The 27,170-nt window shown below is 47.5% G+C and overlaps 1 protein-coding gene across 4 annotated transcripts in view; it reads left to right on the top strand.

Annotated features, from left to right (window-relative positions):
- The window catches only part of LOC119458055 (myosin light chain kinase, smooth muscle-like), a 205,612-nt gene that overhangs the window by 140,731 nt on the left and 37,711 nt on the right, over positions 1 to 27,170 (top strand). For all 4 annotated transcript variants that reach the window (XM_049665491.1, XM_049665492.1, XM_037719854.2 and 1 more), the window contains one exon: positions 22,855 to 23,205. In XM_049665491.1, the coding sequence (XP_049521448.1) occupies positions 22,855 to 23,205 (351 nt within the window). The remainder of the gene's footprint in view (positions 1 to 22,854; positions 23,206 to 27,170) is intronic.

The raw sequence follows: 27,170 nt of genomic DNA, 5'->3' as shown, positions 1-27,170 counted from the left end.
AATGCGAAAACATTAATGTCCGATTGAACGCCGCTGAGCGGTCCTTCGAGTTACGAACTCCTCGCGGGCAAACGAGCGCGTTGAGACGCTTGGCCACAAGGCCGCTGCACTTCAATCCGTGACGTCATGCTACCTTGCCCGACTGCCATAAAATCTAATGGGGGCACTCCCGAGTAAGCCGCGGTGATTTTTACGTCACCGCTTTCGTCACGCCGCGCTTCGCAATGGAAATTTCGGTCCAAGTAGCATGATGTCTTAAGTAGAGTGCACAGACCTGCTATCTAGGAAGCGCTGGTTTAGCCCAGTGGGTAAGACACTCGGCTTCTGAGAGTGGGGTCGTTGGTCTTAAAGTCACTACCGCCAAGGTTATACCTTTCGAATTTATTATGATTTTTTTTACATTAATTTCTTTATAGTGATTACCGAGGCGAAGTTTGAACGCAGGTGAGAGCTTGCGTGGACCAGGAGCGTGCGGATAAGACAGGCTTCCGAGAGCGGAGTGACGTCGCGGAGATGCCCTCTCCCCTCTCGCAACACCTGGTGCGCGAGCGCGGCAGCAGGTGTTCCCTCTCTCCCGCTCTGCTCCGTCGAGGAGCGCACGTAACCTGGCGTCGCAGCCAATGAGAATTGAGGTGCCGTTTCGCTGCTGCAGACGCCAGCTTTTTTGCTCAATGAACCATTTGATGCTTTCGCATCAAAAGGCGCACTAAAATCGGCACGCTTCTGTCAGATATTGCACGGAACAGCTCAATTACTTGACGCTCAAGCTTGTGCGACGATCGAGAAAGAACGGAATCTACCAGCGTATCTGCATCTGCACTTACCGAGGCTTGCTCAAGCGATCATAAGATTACTGGATCCATAATTCATGTCTTACTGCCAGAAAAACGAGCGGCCTGAGTCGAAAATTCCCCACCACTACAGTAATTTGCACCCGTGTGGAGCACCGCCACTTATCGACGTCTCCTGCTCTATTTTCTCCATCTCTGAGTGAATTCCATGGACAGACAGACAGACAACTGGATCACCGATTGGCGCGAGAGCTGAAAACGCTCTGCGGGAGCTTCAAGCCGCCACTATAAACGTCGCTTGCAAGGAATATCTCGCGTCAGCTAAGCGAACAAACGAGTAGGACTGAGGATAGCAGAGGGCGCTTTGTGCTGCGTCTAGCTAAAGCCCCTATATATTATATATAGGGGCTTTACGTCTAGCGGACGGTTGATGCAGATACAAGTGCATCTGTGGGAGCGTCCAATGAACAAGTTCTCTACCATATGTTGGCAATATATTTAGGTTACATCGTACGAGCAGAGCAGCTGTGATAAAACGTTATCGCTTCTTGCTATCATTCTTCATTTTTTCCGGCAATTCTTGTTCTGTTCTTTAGTTGTTTGGCAAACTCCGGAAACGTAGACCGACTACACAATCTTATGGGGGATCTGCGCTTCTGCAGTAAATAAATCACTCTATGCTTATTTCGGACGCAAGCATCCCGTAGGCTGTGCTTCACAGAGGGTGTAAAACAAATAAGTGGTTGTCATTACTGCCTTAGCTGTGCGTCTCGGTGGTACGCCGGCTTCTTCCCTCTGATGCATCGTAGTAGTCATGTTTTCCTAAGACACCTCGGATACGTGTGAAGAAAGCAAAATGCCTTATTATTATTGAATCATGCAATATATTACTGGTGGTCGCTATGTGTGCAAGCGCGCGCTGTTTTCATCATGCATGCAGTTATTAAAGTATGTACACCAGTTCAAGACCGGCACTGTTCCCGTGAACTACGAAGATACGAGTGGCGCTAAAATGTCCTACAAAATGCATCCTTAGCAGCCGCCTGGCATCAATTCCGCTTCTTCAATAACGCGTGCCTCTGGTGCACGCCTCCTCGGAGTTGTGCGCCGAATGTTGCGGCTTTTGGCAATCGCGCTGCCGTGGTGCACAGCACCCACTGGGCCTTTCTTATGTGCGCGAATCTATATCGAACTGTGGCTCGCTGTGTGGGCTCCCTGTCACCGCTGCAGCCATCTACGTAGTACATAGCTAGCGGTTTTCGTGCCCAAACCTAGCAGGCGGTTGGGCCCTCAGCGGCCCCGATGGCCCTCTCGAGACTGCGCGTAACGAGCCTCTCGCACGCTTCGCCGGCTCGGGCCACGTGAGGGGGCCGTAAACGTCGCCCGATCAGGCACCGCTTCGCCGGTACTCCCCCGCGTGTATATGTACAAGCGCGTTTGCCAGAGGGCATTGCCCAGAGTCTTGTGTATAGAGCCGGTATATACGAGTAGTTGCATTGCTACAATTGTAACTTTAGCCTGTGCCGCCATCAGCACTGAAGCGCGAAGACACAAGCGTTCTTCGATAGCTGCGCACCAGCTCCTTTTCAGCTACGCTGCACCTCCATTATACATACGAGGCCTTTCCTGACGGACCAAGATTCCGCTATTTGCGTGAGTGCCTTTCAACAGAGCATTCAATCCGGACCTGCGTACAAGTATACGACTTTTCCACACCGGCATCTCTCTCTCTCTCTCTCTCAGATAAACTCGTCGGGAAGCACAGTAATGACCATCCGTTTCCAACTTTCGTACAACCTTATTTGCTGTTCACGTGAATGCACAGACATTGTCTCAGTGCAATGTTCAAGTAGAGGCAGAAAACACCCTAGACAAAGAACCCGCACGGTCTTAAGTAACTTAGCACTTTCATTCTATCTCCGCACGTGTAGAGCCGATCTGAGGGCCGGATGCATTAGCCGTGGACACCACATTTGTCCCATGTTTCTCAACTGGCCGAGGTCCGTGTAAAGCTTGTGTGCTCATGAGGAAACTCCTCTCTCACTCAAAAAGGTTATTTTGTAGCTGTTGCGACTATTAATTGGACCCGCAGGTTTTGCTTTTGTGGACTCCGTGTAAAACATTCTGGTGCCCCACTGACAAGCTGCGCCACGCTGAATAACTCGCCAAGTCGTGTTCGACGAGCGGAAGATCACGCAGCGAAACATCTCTTCGTTCGCATTTCTGAAACCATTAAGCCACGGGCCGAACAGGCGAGGGGTGCCAAGTTGCACGGACACCGAGCGTGACTGGGCGCGTGGGCAGAAGTCGTTCTTCCCGCAAACCGCAGCAGCAGCCGTCCGTCGCCGAATAGAAAGGCGGGTTATCGAGAATAGCTGCTGGGCAACGGTCGATCATAGCAAAGAGAAAGAATATTAACTAGAGATAGGCAAAATTCTAAACTGCAATAGACGTATAAATATTTGATTAGCTCAAGGCCAGGTGACTGTTTCTCGCCGCCCCGTTTCAAAGATGTCATTAGAAATCATTATCATTTCGAACCATCCACCTCTTAGTCGGACTCGCTCGCTGCTCCAAACACGCAATATTCTGGTTCTCCTTCGGGCCCCATCCAACAACTCAAAGACCTGGTGGATAAATTTTATGAAGAACCAACCTCGGTTGCTATCCAAGAATGCGTTTAGCATGCTTTGAGAGGTGGTTATTCTTGGCATTATATCGTATGTTGAGCTATGTGTTATGGGTGGCGCTCCCCTTACTGCTGTGTCTTAAGGCCGACTTGGCCTCAATCCGCATCGCCTTCCACACGCTTGCGGACGTGCGGAAACCTGCACATGTCGCACACAGGTGCACAAATTTTGGTTTACTTTGGATCCACGCGTGTAGCGTAAACCGAAATTTGTGCACCTGTTGCGATATGTGCAGTGTTCCACATGTCCGCACGCAGTGCGGAAGGCGTCCGGTAGGGCGTGCGGATTGAACGCAAGTCCTATGCGGGAGCCAGCCGGTACTTCGAGCGCGACTTCCTCAAGGACCAGTTGGGAACCTCGTGCAGCATCTGCAACCAGAGGCGCAGCGTCTCAAAACGCTAGATGTCACGAGGGAAGAATGTCAGAACGCTCGCCTTACCACCGGTACCACCGTGCGATTTTTAGCGCAATGCTAGACTGCACTATCTTCGGGGTCGGCCCACGAAAACGTTTAGACATTCTCAAGAAAATCGCGGTTAGTTCCCAAAGAATGCTAAACGCAAACTCCTTTTGGTCATATGGTATGTGTACTTGTTGAAAGGTGGTACTTTACTCTGCAAAAAGCAATATTCTTTCTGATGTCAGTTCGTATAAAGCGTCAGTCTCCTAAAGAGCGGCGCTTTGATGTTAGCAATGGGAGCTCAAGCGTATCGGCAGGAAACGGCGGCAGAATGCACTGAGTGAATCGCTGTATGAAACGTATAGCTAGGATAAAAACACGGTGAACTACTTACTTCAACAAAATTATCATTGTTTTATGACCAACTGGTTGATTACAACTGGTCATACGGTATCTTGGTATGGGGTACTACTACTCAAACAAACTATCAAAAATTACTAGTTCTTCAAAAAAGAGTTTTGCGAGCATTCGAGCAGTACCATGGTATTATCAGGGACTTGAAAACTAAACCACTCTTTGAAAAATACGCAATACTAACAGTAACAAAACTGTATCACTTCAAACTTCTGCAATGGGTTAAACAAAACAAGCCACAGTGTCTTCAGAACCCGCCTGACAATACTCGTTATACCATGCGTCAGCAACGCCGGAAAATCCCAGCATTAAGGACAAATTATGGCAAGCAACATGTTCAGTATCAAATACCCACAATGTTAAATCGTTTACACGGTCTCATAGATTTCAATCCCATACCTTCGAACACTATTATCAAGTCCATCCTAATGAACCATGATATTGAGTATGCTTATTAAAGTTTCTGTGCTTGATTTGTTACATCCTATCTATCAATTTGAGTTATGTGTTGTAGTTTCTTTTCTTATGCTTTATTTGACATTGTGTATTGATGAAGTTTCTTTTGAGATGAAGCTTTTGTGAAGAAGTTCTTTTCTAATGTTTTCTCTGAAATTGTGTAACAAGACCATGCTAAATTTTGTTGTGTTATTGTTTTATTTCTGAAGACACCTGCGTCACATTGAGATGCTCAGCGGCCTGCGTGCCAAACTGTATTTAGGAGCAGAGGCCCCATGTCAGGCTATATAGCCTTTAGCCTCTGCTCCCGATCCTGTAAGAATTCAGGACAAATAAACTTGAATTGAATTGAATTAATCATGTGGAGTTTCGTCAGTAGGCATAACTTAAGATATTCAACCTGAGCTTAGTGTTTGCAATTATCTTGCTTCAACGTAAATACTGCTAAATCGTTCAAGGGGAATGCTACTGATACATACATCTTTTCAAGGAAATCGGCATGTTCATGTAAAGGGTCGTTGTTTTCGACATGAAAGTTGTGTATTCTGACCGGATTTTCAGCAGCTGCACACTCTTGCTGAAGAGAGGCTCCACCGTATACTTTCTACTACTGTACAATCGGACAGTGACACTCTCGGCTTTGCCAATCCCCACCGCCCTTCATTGAGCTGCTTGACATCGATGGACTGTTCGACAGCGATTGAAATAATGGCTTTATGAATTGCTCCTATTAGACATGACGAATCAGTGGCAGCTGAAGAGCACCAACATACAACCTGCAGTGACCTGACACGCAGAACAAGCACACGCTACAGAACTGAAAAAAAAAAAAGAATCAAAACGCGAGCAAGCGCACACAGGTGGGCCGCAGCATCACGGCAGGGCGAGGGAGCGCGAGAAGCGACGGTCAAACACGGCCATATTCTAAAGAAAAACGTTCAGCGATGTGGAAGCTAGAATGCGCACTGAAGCAGCAGTCATAGCGCACACAAATCGGTCAACGCGCATCGACGACGTTTCACAGCATTATTGCGAATGTTCAAACACCCTTCGAAGCCCGTTAACATTAAACTCTTAGTAAGTGGCTCCAGAGCGCAAAAGAACACACTCACATATTACCGGTTGGCCATGTTGTTATGCGCTACTTTGTGCACGCACGGGCACTACAGGGGTTTTTGAAGATTTCACGGAACTTTCCGCTGTTGAACTGCGGCTGCTTTCCATTTTCTGGAGGAGGGTTTCGGCTACAGCAACCGGAACCGAAAAAGGGAAGCCGGTTTAGCTGCTCCAATTGGTTGTCGAAACTTGTTTGTACTCGGTGCTCATATGACTTAGAAGAGCATGCAAACCCCAGGCACAACGATGCACTCGCCTTTGGGACCGTTTTTGAGTGTGCAGAGAGTCGGAGACATAAAGGAGCAATTCTTTCCAGGCGTAAAACGACCGAGCAAGGGAGCATGAATTACCTCTAAAGAATGGTAGTAACGGGCCGCACGTATAGATCGTGCATTGCGAAGATTACGCCTGCAACTATAACTTCAGGTCATTAAGATTCTAGGCAGGAGAGCAGATAAAACCGCGCATAAAATCACGCAAGCGTTTCATATCGCTCAGAAAGGGCAAGATTGTGTGAGCGCGATGATGGTCTGTTTCCGTGGTAATGAGACAGAATTCTTGCGCTCATATTATCTAAACTAAGTGAAATTTGCTAAGGTCGGCAATGTGTATAAATAGATGCGAGATACGTTCTCTTCTACCAAATAACTTTTAAGTGAGCGTTTCTCCATCTACTTGTTTCTGCCTCCGTCCTTGTTTTGAGTTCGCGCTCAGTAATGCTTATCAGCACAACATGAACCAATTAGCCCAGCAAGAAGTACTCTTAGGTAAACGTATGGTTAGTTCATAGTAAACGTGTTCACGATTTTGTGGATATTTACCGCGCTTCTTTAGTGCGAGCTGTTTTCTTTTTTATTTTATTTTCTACCACTGCTGCAAGCTTTAGTTTCATGAACCTGCGTGGGTTTTAGTGTGACAGCGGTGGAAAGCGCGAGCAGCATAGCAACACTGATATACGGCTCTGTGGTGTGCGCCGCATGAGGAGTAAGAAAACAAAACAAAAATCAGGCCAATCAAGTGACAGTAGATGGAGCGCTACACTCACCGGACGCTGCTGCGCAGGTTTCCGCGGCGTTCGAGCTCACTATAATAGGGAAGAGAATAGAAATAAGGTATTGCAGAAAACACTTTCCTTTTCGTAATTCCGATTGCATAATACCCTTTGGAAAGTTCTTTGGGGAGGAGATTCTTGAAGCAGTGACCCATCGTGTGCAGTGTTTTGCAAGGTAAAATGGGTGTAGCGAATTGGCAATGAACCGTTGACAGAGGCCACCCCGCTGCGCACTTAGCCGGACTCTGGATCAGCCGGCTGACTCATCTATGCCCTGAACTTGAATATTTTTCGGCAGCGTAGGTTCAGATTGTCGACTATGAACAGGCCCTCAGTACACGAATTTCGGTATATCCTTGCCTTCTGACGGTTCTCATTATACACTGAGCTTCCTTCTTGCACCAACACAGAGTAGCAAGCTAAATGCACTTATATACCTGATATAGACTACATAATGCTTACAGGTTTAGGTAGGTGATGTTGGCGGGCTGATACAGCGTTGACTACTCATGAACAGAAAGTGTTGTGCAATTTGCGCACATACATTCATACATACATACATACATTCTACATACATACATACATACATACATACATACATACATACATACATACATACATACATACATACATACATACATACATACATACATACATACATACATACATACATACATACATACATACATACATACATACATACATACATACATACATACATACATACATACATACATACATACATACATACATACATAGCGCAATTAAGAAAGTAGTGGCACATTTAAGGGGAAAAAACGGCATTGTTACCTGCTAACGTCTCTGCCATACCACGGCCTTCGTCAGCGTTTTTGCGTTGACAAATAAGGCTGTGCTTGAGTGTGTTTGAACGCATGTTTTCAAGTCTTTTGGTATTTGGCGTAGTCAGTGGCAGTGAAGCCGGTAAAACAGTATGCTTTAAAGTATCGGCCAGCATTCGTACCGCTACATGTACCCAAGTAATTGTTAAAAACCTATACATTCTTTATAGAGAGACGAATGGTGGGATTGTGATTTGCATAACATTATTATGCACTACGTTTGCCTTTGTAACGTTCCCAATTCACCATGAAAAGAAACACCGCTGCGTACATTTGCTTTCTGTAAATGTACGGTGTGTTTCAGCGAAAACTACAACTCACTGCAGCCCAAATTAGTGCACTTGCAGGTGAAAAATACTTTTATTGCACGTCGTCATAGCTGGGGGACGTGGAGGAATGGTGGCACCATTTTCATTCTTTATGCTGATTGCTGTCTATTCCTTGTAATAGAACACACCTAGGCGCAGTCTGCTGGCGATAAGAGGTAGGATTAACGGAGAATTGCTGTTTGACCTTTACTCGTTTCGCTGTACAGGCTGTAATTTTCGGCCACGTTGGGCTGGAATGGAGGCAAGAAGAAATCATGGCATGCGTTGCCGACCAGTCAGAAACAGCTGCATTCGTGAGCGCAGCGCACATACCGCACTGTGTTTATATTTTTATTTGACTTACACGTGCGTCATCATTGCAAGCGCCAGTCGGCTTGCTATAGAATCGTGGAATCGCCCACGGTGACACACGCTGGCTATTTGTCGGGGCGACTTGCTTGTTAGCGTTCATCTGATGGGCCGATTAGACCTCGACACGCCGTGGGCTAATACCACAGCGACAGTGTTTGTTGGCCTGAAGTTGTTTTTGGGTTGTTTCCGTTTGTGTGCTTGCTTGTTTCCTTGCTCGCTCTCTTAGTAACGAAAGTGACTTCTCGTCTTCTATAAGGTCCGCACGCTTCTGCGGACTTTGAATTTACTTTGTGTGCACCTGATACGTTTGTTTTGTTTCATTCTCTTTACTCTTATCTGGTCGTCGGCAGCTATAATGGAGGCGGCTAATGTGTTTTGCTAAGTCTCCCAATAAATCAAAGGCAGAAATTAGATGAAATTGAACACAAATTGAGCTTTGAAAACCACAATTGTGGGGTCTCACATGTGCCCTTGGGACAAAGGAACAACAACACAATAGTGCAAACAATCAAAAGGGCATTTATTGCACCTTTCATACACTAATGCACACTAGCCGAATTACAACCAATTGAACATTCACACGGGCGCGCGACAAATCAAGGAAGTCCGACTCACCGCGACCCGATAGCGAGCGAATACGTTCGCCCCCTGCTATGACACCATCGCCTAGTCGTTCGCGTGTGCAGTCACGCGAACGGTGGCGCGCTCGAACGATCCGTGTTCGTCCATACCGGTGTCCTGCTCTTAGCCTCGCGCGACGGTCGCGCGAAGCGGGCCGGCGCACGCGCGAAGCGTCCGTGCGTGTTGGTCGCCGATCCCAAGCCAAAGAGAGAGCGCCTCCGACCTTTTTCTCCCAAGTGACCCCGCCGTTCGGTGGCGTTAGCATCGCGACACTAGCGCCATCTCTCGCAACGCGCCGCAACCACCGCCGGGCTTAGCCACGCAGAGAAGCCGGACTACAGGAGACATGCGGGGAAAACAACATCAGGGGACGCGTGAGAGTCGCGCATCCCCACACAATATACACGAAAATGTTATGCTCCCATTGATATGGATACTTATAAATCTGCAGGAACCCCGAGACAAATAACGCCAACGTGCAGGCAGTGTTTTGTGAATGGCGCTGTATGCGTGTCAACGAACTTTTAAAAACAGCGTAATAAAGCGGGGCGACCAGGCACCTCGCCTACTCTCTCCCTCTCAGTGTAAAGTGCGGAAACGTGCAGCCGGGTACTCGGGTCGTTTCTTTGGTTTCGCGCAGCCTCGGTCTTCGAGGTCACTCTGTTCGTGTGTCAGTTTGGACAAGTTTTGACTTGAGCAGGCGACGCGCTAGCATGCAGCGAATCGCAAAGCAAACAAAAATACAAGAACAAACGCGTGCACCATTTTACACGGATGCGCGAATGCATCATGCTAAACACATTGCCGTAGTTTTTATAGATGCACAGTACTGTTACAGCAAGAATTAGTAGTTCGTAGCTGGAAATACGATTAAGAGATGAAAAAAAGCGGGCAAGTTTGCACTGGGTCGTGCAAAGCTTAGGCACAGCGAAAGTGTCAATCTTCAAGTCTTACTGGCTGCTACTGCTAGGTATTAACTTGGTTGCTGCTAGCTCTTAACTTGGTTTAACTTAACTACGCATGTAGGGGAAGGTATGCTCGGGCGATCATTTTGGGAGGTACCTTACCTTTCGCCACATTTCGCGTGACTAGCGCTGGACGCGTAGGCGCGCCTACGAGCGACAGCGTTCCTGCCATGCCACAAACGCAGGCAGGCAGGCAGGCAGGCAGGCAGGCAGGAGCCGTGTCTGTGTCGGGCGAAGCAAGCGCGCACCTGCGCCGGCGGTTACTAGGCAAAGCGAGGTGACGTCAACGCTACTGCTTCGGCGCATGCGCGGCTAGGCAATGCGGGCGGCGTCGGCAGCAGCTCTGCGCGTTGCCTCGTTGGTGCTGCTACAATTTGTTTCTCTATCTCGCTCTCGTCTTCTCTTCCCCTCGCCCGAGCATTGCGCGCGCCGCGCGCATGCTCACCTTCCCTCTCCTTAACGTCCCATGTCAAGGCAACATGTGCACGGCACGGAGAGGAGGCGAGGCACACGCCGCTCCGCTAGGTGGTTGCTAGGCAACGCAGTGACGTCATAGCTCGGCGAGGTTTTGCGACAGCAGGCGCCACTTTTTACGGTTAGCTAGAACATATTTGCTGTTAAAAGTAGATTAATTTTTCCGTGACGACGCAAAACGTGGCACACAACGTAGGAGGCTACGCGCCGCGGTGACCTGGTGGCTGAAGTAATGTTGAAGTAATGTGCAAAATGCGCGTCATTTAAATCGACAACGTGACTCCGCAGACCGTGGCACCTGCACAGCATTGTGGGTTAATGGCGGATGTGGTTCTTTACTGATGTATCGGTGTGCGCTCAGCAGACTTGCTATTTGAATATTTTATGGCATACTTAAATTGAATGACCTCCTTAAAGGGACACTAAAGCAAATAAAAAGTGAAACTAAAGTGACAGCAATGCTCTAGAACGTCTAAGGTGTCAATATAATCGCGAACAGAGCTTTAGTAATCGAGAAATTGAGGTGAACGCGATAAGAGACTCCCCAGGGACATTCAGGTACTTATCCGATGACGAAGGCACTCGTCAAAAAATTGTCACTAGTACTCAACCACTCGGATCAAAAAGATCATTTCGTTGGATTATAAGACGGAACAAAATGCTACTTGTCTACTTCTATTAGATTCTTAGAAACAACTTTTTGGCGTTACCCTTGATAACGACATGGGTGGTGTAAAAGTTTCGTTTTCGCTCGACTCTGCGCCGCACGCTTTCGAGTTTCAGTAGTTCCGATATCGCGTAGTGCTGCGCTGGTGTTACTGGCTCGCTGAACTCGCACTTAAAATTGCTAGCAGCCCAGAATGCCACCGCGTCCATGTGATGTCGCGGGATGCCCGAACGGTCCGCGCGACGGCACGTCCAGACGGTGGCCAGCTTCGTCGCTCGACGTCGCATTGCTGGAGTCCTCGCTGCTTTCGCGCTCGGAAGAGCCGGTGTCGAGGCCGCCGTCGTAGTACGCAACCATGCCGGCAGCGCGAGCCTTTAGCAGCATGTCACGCCCATCGGAGCTTAAATCGCTGAAATCGAGCCCAGCGTCGCCAATGTGTCGTCGTCTGTGTCGTTAACGTCGACGGTTATCATGTTTACAATGCGGCCCACGCTTTTCCTTCCGCTTTCGCACTGCCGTCGGCTCTTCTTGGCTCGGTTTCTAGTGGCGCGTCTGCGTTTTCCGCAAAAAAGCTGTAGCGCCGTCTGTGGGCGGCGCTTTCTCACGGCTGGCGCAACGTCACTATGAGACCATGACGTCAGCACTCCTCGCTCGAGAAGGCGGGCGATTTGAATGGCGTTAAAGGTACGCGGGCGCTTCCAGACGCAATTTTCTCATAAAATAAGTCTTTTCTTGGCACGAAACAACCGTTTCGAAGTTTCTGTGATCGTATTTTAACATTCCGCGTTGACTTAATATTTACCTTTAGTGTCCCTCTAAATATTTGTTTGCTCGGCTTTGACAATGCGGTATATGCTGTGTACGTCCCCCATTTTTCAATCTCCAGTGAGCATTTTATTATTCACTTACCTCTTTAAGTTTTTTTTTTCTTTTTTTGGTTACTGGACGAGTCTCACGTGGTGTTCAAGTAGAGATGTGTTGTTTTATCCTTACGTCAATAACATTGCAGGTTAGAAACATGTGCTTCGATAAAGATAAGTACATCCTGGAAAATAAATTTTTCTGGGAGTGTTGGTTCAAAGACGTGTAAACACAGCAGAGAATGCTGTGGCGCGTATGCTCAAGCTGCAGCCGTCGAAACGAGCCTTAATTAACTCCCTTGTCTGAGAACTAGGTCACAGCGCGAAAAGAAAAAAAAGAGCGCTTCCTCTAAATGACAGGTTTTTGTGCTACGACATAAATTTAGCAAGTGACAAGAAGAGCTCTACGCGGACGTTGCTGCACTGAGCTAAAAAAAGAAAAGATGAATCGAAGCAGTGGGAGAAAAGCATGATCCAAGAAAAGTGATAATGACGCCAGTATCACTGGAAAATTGGAAAGCTACAAGCATGCAGCGATATCTTTAGCGTGACGCCACTGGCGAACGCAAGAGGACTGTTAGTAAATTTGCACGAAGCAACTTGGTAAATATTCTGAAACTCGCCAACCCCTCTAGTACGCACGCACTTGCACTTTCATGCGCCGCTTCTCTAAAGCCGAAAATGAAGGCTGGCGAGTGGGAGGCCATGTCTCGCTTTGAGTCATTCCATTATGCCGTTAGTTCTCCTATCCACCTTTAATCCTCTAATCAGGCGTCGTTCTTCAGCTTAAGGAAAGGAAATTTCCGGCATTTCTTGCATTTTAAAGCGCGCAACGTTGTCCGTGTTCGAGCAACACAATATAAAAGTCCAGTTACTGACGAGGCTCTTGCTGAGCGACGCACAGAGCCATCCTCGTACGTCTCTGACAAACGAGGGCGCGTCGGTACACGGACAGCTTGCGGACACCGCGCGCAGGGTGTGGGCCGTTGCGCGGTCAACTGGCGGTCAACCGCCCGGTGACGCAGACAGCAATTCGAGCGCGAGCGTCCATCGCTTCCGAGTGTCTCACGACTCGTAGAAGAGAGAGGGAAACGCTGTTGTAAATGGAACCGCTGTGGACTGGACGCACGGGCGACTGCGGCACGCTGAGTGCTGTTAGCTCCTGCAAGCCTGCTGTGAGTCGGGTGATTAACAATGTTGCCCACGTCGGACTCAGGAATCGGGAAAATACCGCGACGACTGGGCGCTTCCGCACCGCTACCAAGGCAGCCTCTCTTTAATCGTACTGTTCGCGTATTCATTCCTGGAGTTGGCTCTCTTGAGACACGCGCCGGTCCGCCTATGGAACGTGAGTGTTTTCGTATTTCTTTCTCGTCGGTACTTAAAGTTGCTTTGCAGCATGAGCGAGGTGCTCAAGTAACGCTGAGGAATAGAAAATAGTAGCGACCCATATGGGAGGGGGGACCAAGTTCGCGTACGACCATCAGAATTTTGTCCTTTTTGCACCAGGACGCCAGGAGTCACTGACGTCGTATTTAGCTGCTAAATGTCCTGCCTTGTGTTGCAGCCTTATAAGCTAAGGGAACACTGGGAAGGTATTTTGGTTACAGGCGTAAAGTTCATTTGACAACCGTGTAAAAGCACATACTGTTGCCTGGGGTACAGGCAGAAAGCACACACACCTAAAAACCTTGATAACTTCTGTACCTTTTCATTATTTACACTGGGTAACAGCACAATTGCGGCATTTGTAGAGTGACTAACCTACAAGTCTCCGTTTCTCCACGAGTTCAAAGCAATGACCCGAATTACTCGATCAGTGATACCAGAACCATATCACTCTGTATCGCTTTAGATATAACATCTCTTAGGCGTACGAAGAGTCTCGGTGTCTATGCAAGCCCTTCAGTTTGCAAGTCATTTTTCCCGTCACCAGCAAACTGAACGCTGAGGCACGTGTTAATTGTATTAAGAACTCCTGAAAGACAGTGGTCCTGTCCGTCGCTATTTGAAAATGCACTTTTCATTGTTGTATGTATACTATAGCACATACTCAATGCGCACATACTCTCTTCGCTCATGCTATCGCGATATAAAAAGAAGAAAAGAGCCAGTCTGCCATTGCCGCAAATCGCGTGTTGGCATTTACTTTTTTTTTTTTTTTTTTTTACATAGGCGCACTTTGTATTTTGTGCAATAATGTTGGGTACGCAAGTCCGTATAGGGGTATACGTATATACCCGTATTATCCATCTGTTCCTTTACGGACCATCATCGCTGTAAAAGAAGAAAAAAAATGCATAATAATTGTATTAACGGCCATGTAACAGTTATTTTATGTTTACGAGGCAAACAACATCCGGTGCCACATTAGCAGACCAAAATGTCCTTTTACCCCATGTCAATAAAAATGAGCGTATTAACCGATAATGTAGTCTTCGGTAAGCAAAAAATGTGTGCTTCTAGTGCATAATTTTTCGCTAGTATGCTGAAAACAAACTGTGCTCGCAGTGTGGTCCTCACGAATAATGCGCAAGAAGACACTTTTCCCCATGGAACAATAATTAATCGCGACTGCTTCTCGGAAATAAACAGGCATCGAAGTCAGGAGTGCCTCTCGCTTCCGCTTTCGCCCGGTTTACGAGAGTTTGTTCGATACAGTATGTGTTTACATTGGCTAGACAGGAACACGCTGAAATGGCAGCCAGAGGCCGCCATGTGGTGTCACTCATTTCCACCATGGCCGTGTGTTTGCTTACAGAAAGAACATGCCAATCTAATCGACAGTTAAGCAAAACTCCTGCAGCACGGTATACTGCAGAAACAATCAAAGCGATGAATCACTATGTGGTGCTGACGGACGAGACGCGTCGGATGGTCGTTGCTTTTACTTGCCCAATTATAAACTTGCTGAGTAGTTTTAATCTTCCAGGTTCTCGGAATTACTACGACACATCTAATATTTTATTTTGGTATTTGTGCCTTGGGTCTCGGTTGTTTTGCCGTCGCTTTCCGACGCTCACATGCATTCTTTTCTTTCTCTCTTGATTGCTTACTGTCGCTGATTTGGTGACACGGTGAGCGCGTGCACATTCTCCGGCGCTGAAAGCCCTAATGACTTGTTTATTGAGAGCAGCTTCTCTTACTCACCTGTCCGTACTTAGTGTTGAGCGACGAAAGTAACGTTCGAGAGACGCGACGTTCAGCACGAAATGTTTCCGCGTGGACGAGCACATGGTACCGGCTGCTGCATGTTCCAACACGTTATTTCTCTACTTAGGCGCAACCTGCGCTTAATCACCTATACGGATGAGCTTCTTGTGTATCCCGCTCTGTTCCACGAGGCTCACAAAAAAGACACGATGGCAAGGACGGCTCATGGATTTAGCGCCTGCTTTTATGTACAGCATACCCAACTAGAAAAAACGCAACTTGATAGCGTTTCCGCGTTGGGTGAGTTAGAATGCGCACTTTCCGCTTGTCGCCAACGGACAGCTGCTGTACCAGACTGTATAACGTGCAGTATGCTGCAGAAGTGGGGACGAAATAGCACCACAGCGCTTTGATGACTCGTGGGTTAGCGAATTTGCGCGCAACTTGTGTAAGAGTGCTTGAGTAGTTCTCGTATATATGAAAACCTGGAAAGACACCCTTATGTATGTAATCGTTCTGTCTCATTGGTCTGATAATCTGCATTTGTAAAGTAACAATGATTGACGCCAGACTACAATGATGCTATGATAAAACAAGAGTGCTGCGTCAGTTCATGTCAGGATTTCTAAAGGGGCAACGCACAATAGATAGCTATCCTTGACATCGTGAAGCGGCTGCTGAAATATCACCACGGTAGGATATTTAGACATTAAAGTAGCCTTGAAACATCTTTTAAGTAATCATAGAATGACTTTTGTTGCAGCGGTGCCTCACGAATCTCCTGCGGCAAAACGTTTTTTTTTTTTTTCGAACCTTTCCAGTATAAGCGAAGTTAGAGGTACACAATAAACATTTAAACACCCTTATGGGTCATCAGTCTGTCACCAGACGAGCATCCTTATAACAAACAACCTTATTTGATTAGCAACCTTAAGGAAGGGTGCTAGGAGGTTGGCATGGAAGCAAAATGAAAGAATAATGTCGCCTAAGCTCGTTATACTTTTCACGACTTGTTTATTAGCATTACAACACAAATGGAATCAGACAAGCAACTCAGGCTTAAACAGGCTATGAAAGAAATGCATGGAGGTGTCTTCGAACCCAGGAACTTCACGTCGAAGCCAGGCACCCTAACCACTGCGCCCCACAGAGCGCCCCACCACTGCGCCCCACAGAACTCACGTTTCAGCTCTTCCAATATTGGTAACTATATGTATAAATTGTCCAGAAATACAAACTGCTTGAATTTAATTGAATTCTGGGGTTTTACGTGCCAAAATCACGATTTGATTAAGGCACGCCACAGTGGGGGACTTCGGATTAATTTTACCACTAGGGGATGCATAGGATGGAAGCAATAAAGACCATGGAGTTTTAGAAATGCGACAAGGAAGAAATCAGCAGGGAAAATCAGTAGGATAAAGCAAAGGGCAGTGCGTTGCTTTTTTGAGTCCCGATCTGGCTTTCTGAGGACAAAAACATACCGGCGCAACACTGCATCTTATGTAACCGTAATGTTTACCGGGAAACGCTGGCGGTGAACGCTATATATGCACGAATGGGCGCTTCCTGGTAGAAACGCGGCCTCGTTCGTGGGTCGGCCTTCTTTTATTGTTTGCACCTTTAATATTAGAGCCTGGGAAGATTTAGCATAAAAGGCATGCGCTGTCGGTGTTTTGTTTAATGATAATTGTTTGTGGGCTGTCACTCTCAAAATCCTAAGGAATAACTTCGTAAATAATGCAAGACAAAGTGTGTGCAACTTTAGTGGTGAAATATATTTGGAGGGCCTGCGTGGTTGGGGATGATTTTCTCGGCCGCGGGCGGCAACGCCGACGCCGTATTTTCTGCGACACGGGGCCCTAAACGCCATCGCGTTAAAAGTCCGGAAACGATTCAGCACGTCGTAATGGAATGTCCTAGTTATTCTCCCAGCAAGACCCATAAGAAACGTCTGCCTTACACAAGCGCAGGGATTTAAAGTGGATGGAAGTATTAACGGGTCAGTAGTCTAGATACGAAAGAGACGTTTAGAGTATTGGTGAAAAGAAAGGAAGAGACTGACCGAACTGGAGTCGTTGAAATCATAGGTAGGTTTTAATGAAAGAAACGATCAAGGAGAGATAGGCCAATGGATGTAGATATATCAATAGATGTAGTAAAACCTTATTGGATCCAGAAGGCTGTTTGTGGCCACCCATTTCAAAGGGTATATGCCAATAAAGATCATCATCATTGGCCCTCCGACCGTGCTTCTGTCTGCACGAAGTGCTGACTTCATATCGCCGGCGGACAGTGATAACACTGTTTGATATTGTGGTTTCTGACTATGCGTTCCAACACGGCAAAAAGTAGCAGTGTATTTTTTTTTGTATCTTCTCGAATATGGCTGTATCGTATAGCTTGTAAAGCGGAAAGAAATTGCACAAAACCACTGGGCAAGAGATACAGGAGAGCCGGCCCTCCATGGCAGTCACCAATGCGTTTTACCCGCTCACCCTCAGCGAGCGCAGCACGCCGCTGTGCTCTCTGCCTCTGCTGCTCACCCTCTCTCCGATAGGCCTTCGCTAGTGCTTCTTCCCTCCTCCTCTCCTCCGGGCTGCTCACACAAATATAGCGCGCCACGTGCCGTATAACAAACATCCAGCTTGAGAAGCGGCTCTTACGCGGCCGAGGGACCGCGTATAAGAGCCGCTCGTATACGCTAAGAGCCGCCGTATGCTAACAAGAAAAGTACGAAGCTGCGTGCCAGTCTGATTGCAAAAACACGCTTTGCAATGCTCAGTTGCTTGATAAGTGTTGAAAACTTAAATCGATTGCTTCCATTTGATACCGCCATGTCTCGAGCGGCTGTCACGCTAGCCTAGGTGTGCTGTTGCGTTTCAGTCGGGGTTTGAATCTTAGCTAGCGCACATCGGTTTTCCTGCAGTGTTTCGTTGAGCTTGAAGGTGACTTCTCGTCGCGCATGGGATAGTTTTAAGTTGTTAAGCTTGTTCGATGGTGGATTTGCGCAGTGATGAAGTGTTTTGTTTTCGGATGCTGGTGCATGCCAAAGGAAACGACACAGACGTTGGTCGACCGGTCTGCAACTTGAAATCCTCTTGTCGTTCCACTGAGAACACGCCATAAAGGATACCGCGTAAGCTTACATTCCCTCACCTATGAGCAACGTGAATCCTTTCCTATAGAAAGAAGAGCGCAACAAAGTGTAGTTGAAACTTTGGCTTCCGGTGATAGCGTTTTTGTAGTCCAATTTCTTTTCTTTTTTTAAATGCTGTTCCCTGGGGCATTAGCCATCCATACTTTTTTGAAATAAAGATTGGGCCATGATATGCACGCGGAAATTCTAGCAGAAGCCTAGGTGCCTTGATGTCCGCCATGGTTCGTTTACTACTAATAGTTTCAGCAGGCCGTGAGGTGTAGATAGTCTTCATATGAACAGATTGCGCCGAATGAAATGTTACCAGCTTGTGCCGTAAACATTTACCAGTTGTCGAGTGAGAACATTTACACAGAGGGATAGTCGCAAGCGAGCGTCAACACGTGAGTGTCTACAGCGTGAGCTGAGGCAGACGACAAACATTTATGCACGCTGATATGCGCAAGCGACATAAAGCGCGAGCCCAAGCAGACGACAGACGGGACGGACGCGGACATGAGTAGAACACGGCAACTACAAGTGGCGACAGAGCAGCGAAACAAACACGCCAAGTCTAACTGTTGGAGCGGAGTAACCAAGAGTGTTTGCATCTGTGCAAAAAGTGTTGAAGTAGTCCCTTGCCGCATCGAGAAGGGGACACTGTTATCAGATCAGTTGGCTCTCTTGTATATCCTAGAGTCTTACTACGTGCGCGTAACGGTGCGTTGAAAACAGCGCTATAGGCGCTTGCCAAATGGTAATAAAATATAAAAAATCTGAGACACCTAAGCACTTCCTATGCGTTGTGAATGCGAAGACATTAATGTCCAATTGAACGCCGCTCAGCACTCCTTCAAGTTTTGCGCTGCGAATAACGTTTTCGAGTTTTGCTGCGGGGTATGTTATCAAGTTTTGCGATTAAATTGGCTTTTTCGACATTTTTCTACGTTCGCACAGTGCTGCGTGTTCGAGTACTTTAGGCGCATCGGATTTAGACACAGGGGAAGTGCGCATGCACACATTCTGCTATGGCTGAATGCGGCACCTGATGAATAACTCGGCCCGCACATGCAAACCTCGACGGAGCAGAGCGGGCGAAACGGAACAACCGCCACGTTAGGGGAGAGGGCATCACCGCGACGTGCCTCTGCCCCGCTGCCTTCTTCCGCTCCCTTAATTACTTTGTCTGCGGCGTACTGGCATGGATGGCCACGTTTTGCTACTGCCGAGGTTGCTGCCGCCGAAGATCTAGATGCTTCAGACTCTGTAGCAGTACGTACTGCCCGGGTCAGCAAGCATGGCAGCAGCCTGCGGTGCCAACGCCGCATGCCACCGACGTCCTGTGCGACGAGAGACCGAGGAAGCAGCAGCGGCCACCAAGGCCTGCAGGCGCGCGCAGTATAGCTAAGCCAACAGCACCTAGATAGCAAAAGGCCCACGCACTCCGATCTATGACGTCATGCTACCTGGCCCGACTGCCATAGAATCTATTGTGGATGCTCCCGCGTAAGCAACAGTGATTTTGACGTCACCGCTTTCGTCACGCCAGCCTTGGCAATGGAAATTTCGGGCCAAGTAGCATGACTTCATAGATCGGAGTGCGTAGGCCTTGTGCTATCTAGGTGGTGTTGGCTAAGCACAGTGGGGGTGAGAGAGAGGCTCGTCGCAGTGATGCCCTCTCCCCTCGCGGAACGCTTCCGGAACGTTCCGTTTCGTCCGCTCTGCTCCGTCGAGGCGGGCTCGTGACGTCGTGTTGCAACCAATGCGAATTTAGGTGCCGTTTCGCTGCTACGGACGCCAGTTTTTTCGCTCAATGGGGCATTTGATGCTTTCGCATCAATAAATGCATAGAAAAATAAGACAAGCAGTTGCATCATACCAGCGTTTGCTCGACCTTTCTGTCTTGTGCATCGGGTGGCCTAATAACGCGCTATGTCACCGCAATGGGAGTCTCCATTCTTTGAGACATAGTCCCGTACGAAGCATCGATGAAGGCGGTGTCACCATGAAGGCGCTTCTAGTCTTCTTGCTTTGCCAAAGTTGGTCAAAGGACGCTAAGTCCAAGGACAACTTCTATAATGTTCATGTCAGCACCCTTCACGAACCATTAAAGTCGCAATTCAAAAGGCGTGCCTTGGGCTTCGTGGTATGAACGGGAGACAAGACTTGTTGCAAAAGTAGTGCCCATGCGTGTGCAGTCCATGCAACGCATACAGGTTAAGCTATGACCGTGAGACACCTGTCATCTTCGCATACGATCTCTACGGTGAGGCGGAAATACTTTGCCGCAGCTTAAATTACTCTGAAAAGACTTATTAAAAGAAACTGTCAATTAACTTTTTTGATTAACTTCAGGGCAGTTGCTTATATGAAAAACTTTGAGGGCGTCACAATTTATGATACCCTCTGTGGTTGCTTAGTGGCTATGGTGTTGGGCTGCTAAGCACTAGGTCGCGGGATCAAATCCCGGCCACGACGGCCGCATTTCGATGGGGGTGAAATGCGAAAACACGCGTGTGCTTATATTTAGGTGCACGTTGAAGAACCCCAGGTGGTCCAAATTATTCCGGAGTCTCCCACTACGTAGTGCCTCATAATCAGATCGTGGTTTTCGCGCGTAAAACCCCATAATTAGGAAAAAAAATTATGACATACCTATTTTTAGACATAAAGAAAAATAAAGAACGATCGCACGTAATGTGAGATATTCATGATCGAAATGGAAGGCCAAATCCAGGCAATACGAGACTGAGCGCGTCCCGCTGCGCGTCAGACGGCAACGTCAGACAAGAAGTGTGGGGCGAAGTTTAAATGATAGCATGCCGCGGCAAATCCTCACCCGACACACAGCGGCACACGCTTGCCAGGCAAAGCCAGGCAAAACGTGCCGTATCAGTAGGTGCCGCGACTGGCCGAGACGTTCAGATTCTAACTTCATTGCACTTTCGATATTGCCTGGATTTACCGTTGAAATTCGATGATAAATATGTCGAATTTGGTGCGATTGTGAAGATCTTTAAGAAGTGAGGGTGCATTAAAATCTGACTGCCTTCAACTTCACAATTCAAACAACTGGTCATAAGGCACTAATACAAAAAGTTAATATTTTTTAAATTAGTCTTTTCAGAGTAACTTAAGCAGCGGCAAAGTATTTACGCCTCGACGTAGAGCTCGTGTGCGAAGACAACAGGTGTCTCATGGTAGTAGGTTTTTTATTTAAAAAATCTGTATTGTTTAAAAAAAAAACTTTCTATAGATAGTATTCATGTGACGTCACGCAGCCATATCTCTTCGCGCTGGTACCCTAAGATGTAAGATGACGACTACGATGACGTCAGTGCAACGTATTATCACGCGCAAACTTTCTTTTTCACGGCGATTGTTTTTCACCGGTTTATCATTGTTATCGCTCTGACGTTCGACGAAAGACGCGCTTTTTGCTGCTGTTTCACCGGTTTATCATTGTTATCGCTCTGACGTTCGACGCAAGACGCGCTTTTTGTTGCTGTCATGCTGTCAGGTTCCTTGCTTGCGCCCCTTCTCGGCCTGCAGGTACCCCAATATGGCGTCCGCGATGACGTCCGTGCAGCCTATGTATAGGGAATCATCTCGTGCTCTAGCACCGAGAAATAGGCAGCACTGGCACATCCCATCACCAGTTACTTACCAGTTTGTCCAGGAAATCTGACTGATTTTTTGCAAAAGGTTCCGAAACAGCCATCGATGTTTCTGCATGGTTCCTCTTTTGTGCACTTGTCAAACGTCTAAGGATCCACTTAGCTGCAAGCTTTATTATTTCTGAATCGCCGTTAGTAATGGCACCAATCTCGCACGTGATATTCTCAAGTATGCAGCAATACTTTTGGCTGATATTCGGCGGTCGTGCATGATCATGACATGGATGGTTTTCACATTTTCAGCCACAGACAGACAGAAACAGACCTTCCACTGGGTTTCTCACTTTCAACACCGAAATGGCCAGTTTTAAAATTTACAATCCAATGTTTAACGGTAGTATATGAAGGGCCATTGTCGTTGGAAGTTGGATGACATTTCATCATAGATCGGCTTCACAAGTTCCCATTGGATAAACAGGAACTTGGTTATGGTCATATGCTCTTCCACAATGAAGTTTCCTAGAGGTGCTGCCATGTTCGCTGACACATAGTTATCTGATTTTTGCGCCATTAAATATATACAAATTAGCCAATACACCATGCAATTTACAGGTAAAGCTGAATAGTACTTATCGGCACTCCTCGTACATCTTTATGCCTCGAAAAAAGGCCACGAACAATGCAGGAATTCGGATGATCGTTCATTCGTAAGCGTCTCACAAGCACCGGAGGAAAGATGCCAAGTAATGAATGCTGACGCAAGCATACATAACACGGGTCTTCGCTGTAATGTTGTAAGTTAGAGCTCAATCTCGACTCTTCATACCAGCGTGTACCTGCGTAGCTGCAATCATCCAACAAGCGCAAATTGTCACGACCGTGGCTGGGGCCCCTGCGCAGGTCCCCCTGATCCACCGGCCGAGGCCCCTCGAGCGGTCGCCCTTCCAGGCGGCGCCATTGAGGTGACCTGGTCGTGCTCGCCGTTCGACGGCGGCTGTCGCATCCAGCGCTACCTGGTGGACGCGTCTCCGGCGTCGGCACAGCCCCGCGCCTGGAGCCGCGTAGCCGCGGTGCTCAGCACCTGCTGCCGGCTCGCAGATCTGCCGCCGGCGACCGCGTACGTGTTCGTCGTGCGCGCGCAGAACGCGCGTGGACTGAGCATGGCGAGCGCAGAGTCGCCGCCCGCCGCGCCGATGCCACCCGACGGGCCGTCCACCGCTGGAAGAGGCGACGACGGAGAGCTGGACGACGGTGAGAGGCATTCTCTACGACGCTCTCGCTGAAAGCGCCTCCACCCGTTACCACGCGATGTGTCGCAAATCGAACTTCTTCAAACCGAACAGAGAGAAAATCTTTACACGGTGTCTGTGCATGCCATGACTAGCAGTGAAATGCATAGCGGTTGTAACTCTGGAAATAATGTTTCCGTTATTTATTTTTATTTCTGACTTGAACAATGTATGCCGGTAGTTTGTCAAACAAGCGGAGTATTTGCAGAATTCTTACGCCTGAAAGCAGCGCACGAAAATATGAGGGTGTCTGTTGGCTTTTTATCAGCCTACTGTGATGTTCCGAACGAACGACTCGAGTGGTGCTGCGACGCAAGCGTTAATTGCCGTATTATATATAATACAGCATGCAGTTATGGGTTGTTTTGTAGAAGAGAGCGGAGTTGTTTCGTCCCGAGAGAGCAAATTTAGTCTCAAAATACGTCTTTACAGGCTGTGCTGTTCCTTAGCGTCATTTATTTGCAGTGTTTCCATTAAACATATACCGTGGGGCCTGCCACGTTCAGAGAGCTAAAGACAACAGAAGCAAAGAGCTTTCGGAGGAGGAGGAAGAAAAGAAACGTTTCCGCTTGCGTCGTGAGCCTTCTAAGGAATAACGACACTGAAAAAATCAAAATAAAAGAAAACAATAGGATCCGATCGAAACTGGAGCATCCGTTTTCGATATTAGAGCTATCAGTCAGAAAGTTAAGGATGAGTTCATAAAAATTTGAAAAAAGAACTTGCAATGTGACCTGGGAGATCGCGCCGGTGCTGTCTCAGAGTACACATTTATGCTATAGAAGCGAGATATACACCCCTTTATTAGAGCAAAGTTTCAAGCTTTTTCAGTGGCTCTGAAATTTTTTTTCATGTTTTCGGCAATTCAAATGTATTTATTACGGTAATAATATATACCCGTAACGTTGCACCATGTATCATGTGCCAGGCATGAAAGAGTTAGAATGCTGTGCCCCCATGCATATTTAGCATGGTTTGAATTCTGGCGTACTTCAGACTATCTTACAGCAGACACGCTTGACAGTTGAAGCATGTAGGTATGAAGTCGCAGCGCAGCTATGGTTCCGACGTTGCGCCGTGTGCGCGCAATCGCGCTGATAAAAAGTGCCTGATAAAACGTGCCTCATGAATGCGTGAACGTTTTTGTTTGCTTTTTTCTTATCTCCCGCGTTAAGTGAAGCAGCTGCATTGCAGACCTTTTCTTCAATGCACTAACACAATGCACTAACACTGTGCCAATGTAACACTGTGCCGCCCCGAACTCTGAGCTGTGTATAGGCAACCAGCGCTAGCCAGGAGGCGCTACACGGTAGATTAACTTAAAATCCCTATATAAGAAAAGTACCGCCATCCTTTGATAAACGCCGCTTCTCTCTCTCCCGTATCTCCGATTGGACGACGATAGCGCGCGCTTTTCACTGTTTTATATTTTCTTTTTTTCCGCCTCAGAGCCATGTTGAAAGTCCTCTGCGCAGCCGCAGTCGCCGGTGGCGGCGGCCGCGTGCGCCCGGCCTGAAAGCTTCAACGTGAACTTTCTAGGTGCGCCACCGTCGACTTGGCTTTCGCAAGCAAAAAGTAAAGAAAAAAGCAAGCGCTTTAGGAGAGGAGGCGGTGGAGGAAAGAGTAGATGGCGGTACGTTTCTTATATACTGACTTTATATTAACTGTCCTACTAAAATATGCTGAAGCCGTCGTCCGATAGGGACACCACGAAAATGCTACATCTTGAACAATAACAGACGTATCGACGCTTGATAATACCCGGCGCGTCCGGCCAAGCTCTGTCCGTAGCAATGTACGTTTCGATAAGCGTATGCACTCCCACGTTCTAGCAAGTCGGTGCCCAGTCAGGTCAGAAGCTGGACGCGTGTGCCTCAAGACGAGCGGCGAAACTGCGGACGCGAACTGGAAGCATGCCTTCCAGAAAGCTACTTTCTAGTCCGCTAGGCTGCGTGCCACGGCGCCGCTGCTGTTGGCATGAGAAGTTTCAGCGCTGGTTGCTAATAGGAGTGTTGTATTCGCGCCCAATGAGCTCGCGAGGAATTATTGACAGCAGTCACCGCGATCTCTGTACTGGAAAAGATTTCGCATGTACGCCGGGCGGTATAACTCGTAGGATACAGTTAAAGAACAAGCTCGTCGATTATGCCTTGCAAAATAACATGCACTATTTTCTGACTGCTATAGCTTACTTATCGATGGGAGCAGGGAAGCGGAACAAACGCTTTTCGAAAGATTAAGCTTTTAATAAACCAGCGGGCTCGTCTAGCGAACTTGTCTCATTCACCGTTGCTGAGGTCCAAGGATAGGGCAGGTTCTTTACTAATTTCGCAGTTCAACAGAGGAAAAAGATGATTGCCTGCACTACAGACTTGGGTAGTTCAGTTCATTCATTTAGAGCGTTTTTTATTTGATTGATTGATTGATTGATTCATTCATTGAACAGGAAATACGATCACTCGATCGCGTTTCGTCCTAGATTGGATGGTCAGGTGAAGGAGGCAGTCGCTTCAAGCAACACTGCCTTTGACATGAAAAATGAAAATACCATGGATGTTTGACCACACTGGGTGCGACGTAAAAAGGTGTAAATTCACGTCCTCGATTCACGTTCAATGCTAATGACACAGTATTCTTCTAGGTGCGAACTGACTGAATACGAGAGTACCGAAAAAAGTGAAGCAAAATAAATATTCACATCCAACGTACATGTTAGAATCTGCCTGGAGCGAAGCTTTAATGAATAGTTTGAATAAACCAATAAAATTAAATGCGATGCGTATAATACTGTTTATTGTCATCCTATGCAGTGTGTATTCTCATACAATGCTTGTGCTTATGCACCCCCAACACAGGTCACAACTTTAATCTCACACAATGCATAATGCAATGCACAGTTCAAGTGCTATGCTGAAATCCAAACAGCAGTTCATGAGGCTGCACACTGTGAAACGCCAGCGTAGTGACTTCGTGAGTACAAACACGATGTTTGATGTCTGTCGAGGGAAGAATAATGATGGCAGGTGTATGCACAGAACACTACGACGCATGCGTAAATGCATTTAAGGCTTCTATTCCCCTTGTGTCATAACAGCACAAACCCATTCTGGGGTTTCTGCTCCGCTTTTTGCACAATTTCCTATCGGAGCGCCGGATGAAAATGTGTGTCGGAGGAATAAAGAGTGAATCCCGCACTGTTAAGTGCGGTGTCCCACAGGGCAGCGTTTTATTGCCGCTTCTGTTTAACACCCTACTCGCCGCGAAAAGCTTCACCACATGGTATGGGCTTGCGCAAACACACCACAGCTCACACCCATAACACACCTCACCACACGGTAATGGGAGGCAGCGCTGTCCAGCTCCAACTCTGCGGACCAGCTCAATCTGGTCAACCGAGCGAGAAGGGCTGCTAAGGCCGCTGGACTCCTGGACAGAGGGGACTGCCCACTGCAGAGCGGAGGAGCTATACCTACGCTCGTGGGCTCTTTTGGATAAAGTTTATTATCTTTCTCTTAGCGAACCATTTGCTCATAGCGGATAAACAATGAATGATGGTAATGAGCGGTGGAGGTGGACTACCTACTGTAGTTTATTTAGCTTGTGCTTAATTACAGCTATGGAGAGATATTTCGATTTCGTCTACCTAGGCTTTTTTTTTTCTTTTTTTTGCCTGTGCTCAAAATGCTCAGTTATTTTGGCCTGAAGTCCATAATGGTGTTGAAATACTCAGGCTCCCAGGCAGTTTTTCGGGTAAATTGGTCTCATACTGCAGGTTCCTAAGTAGCGCTAAAAAGACAAGAAAGACAACAGTAGACGACCACAGACAGTCTGTCCTTATGCATGTCCTTGTCTTTTTAGGATACTTAAGATCCCAGTTGCTATTCTCAACTATAGCGTCATACCTATTTGAGACGCGTACCTGCAGCA

This window comes from Dermacentor silvarum, chromosome 1 (assembly GCF_013339745.2).
Source record: "Dermacentor silvarum isolate Dsil-2018 chromosome 1, BIME_Dsil_1.4, whole genome shotgun sequence".
NCBI classification, from domain to species: Eukaryota; Metazoa; Arthropoda; class Arachnida; order Ixodida; family Ixodidae; genus Dermacentor; species Dermacentor silvarum.
The sequence above is the reverse complement of the archived record's forward strand: the minus strand, read 5'-3'. Positions and strand labels throughout refer to the sequence as shown.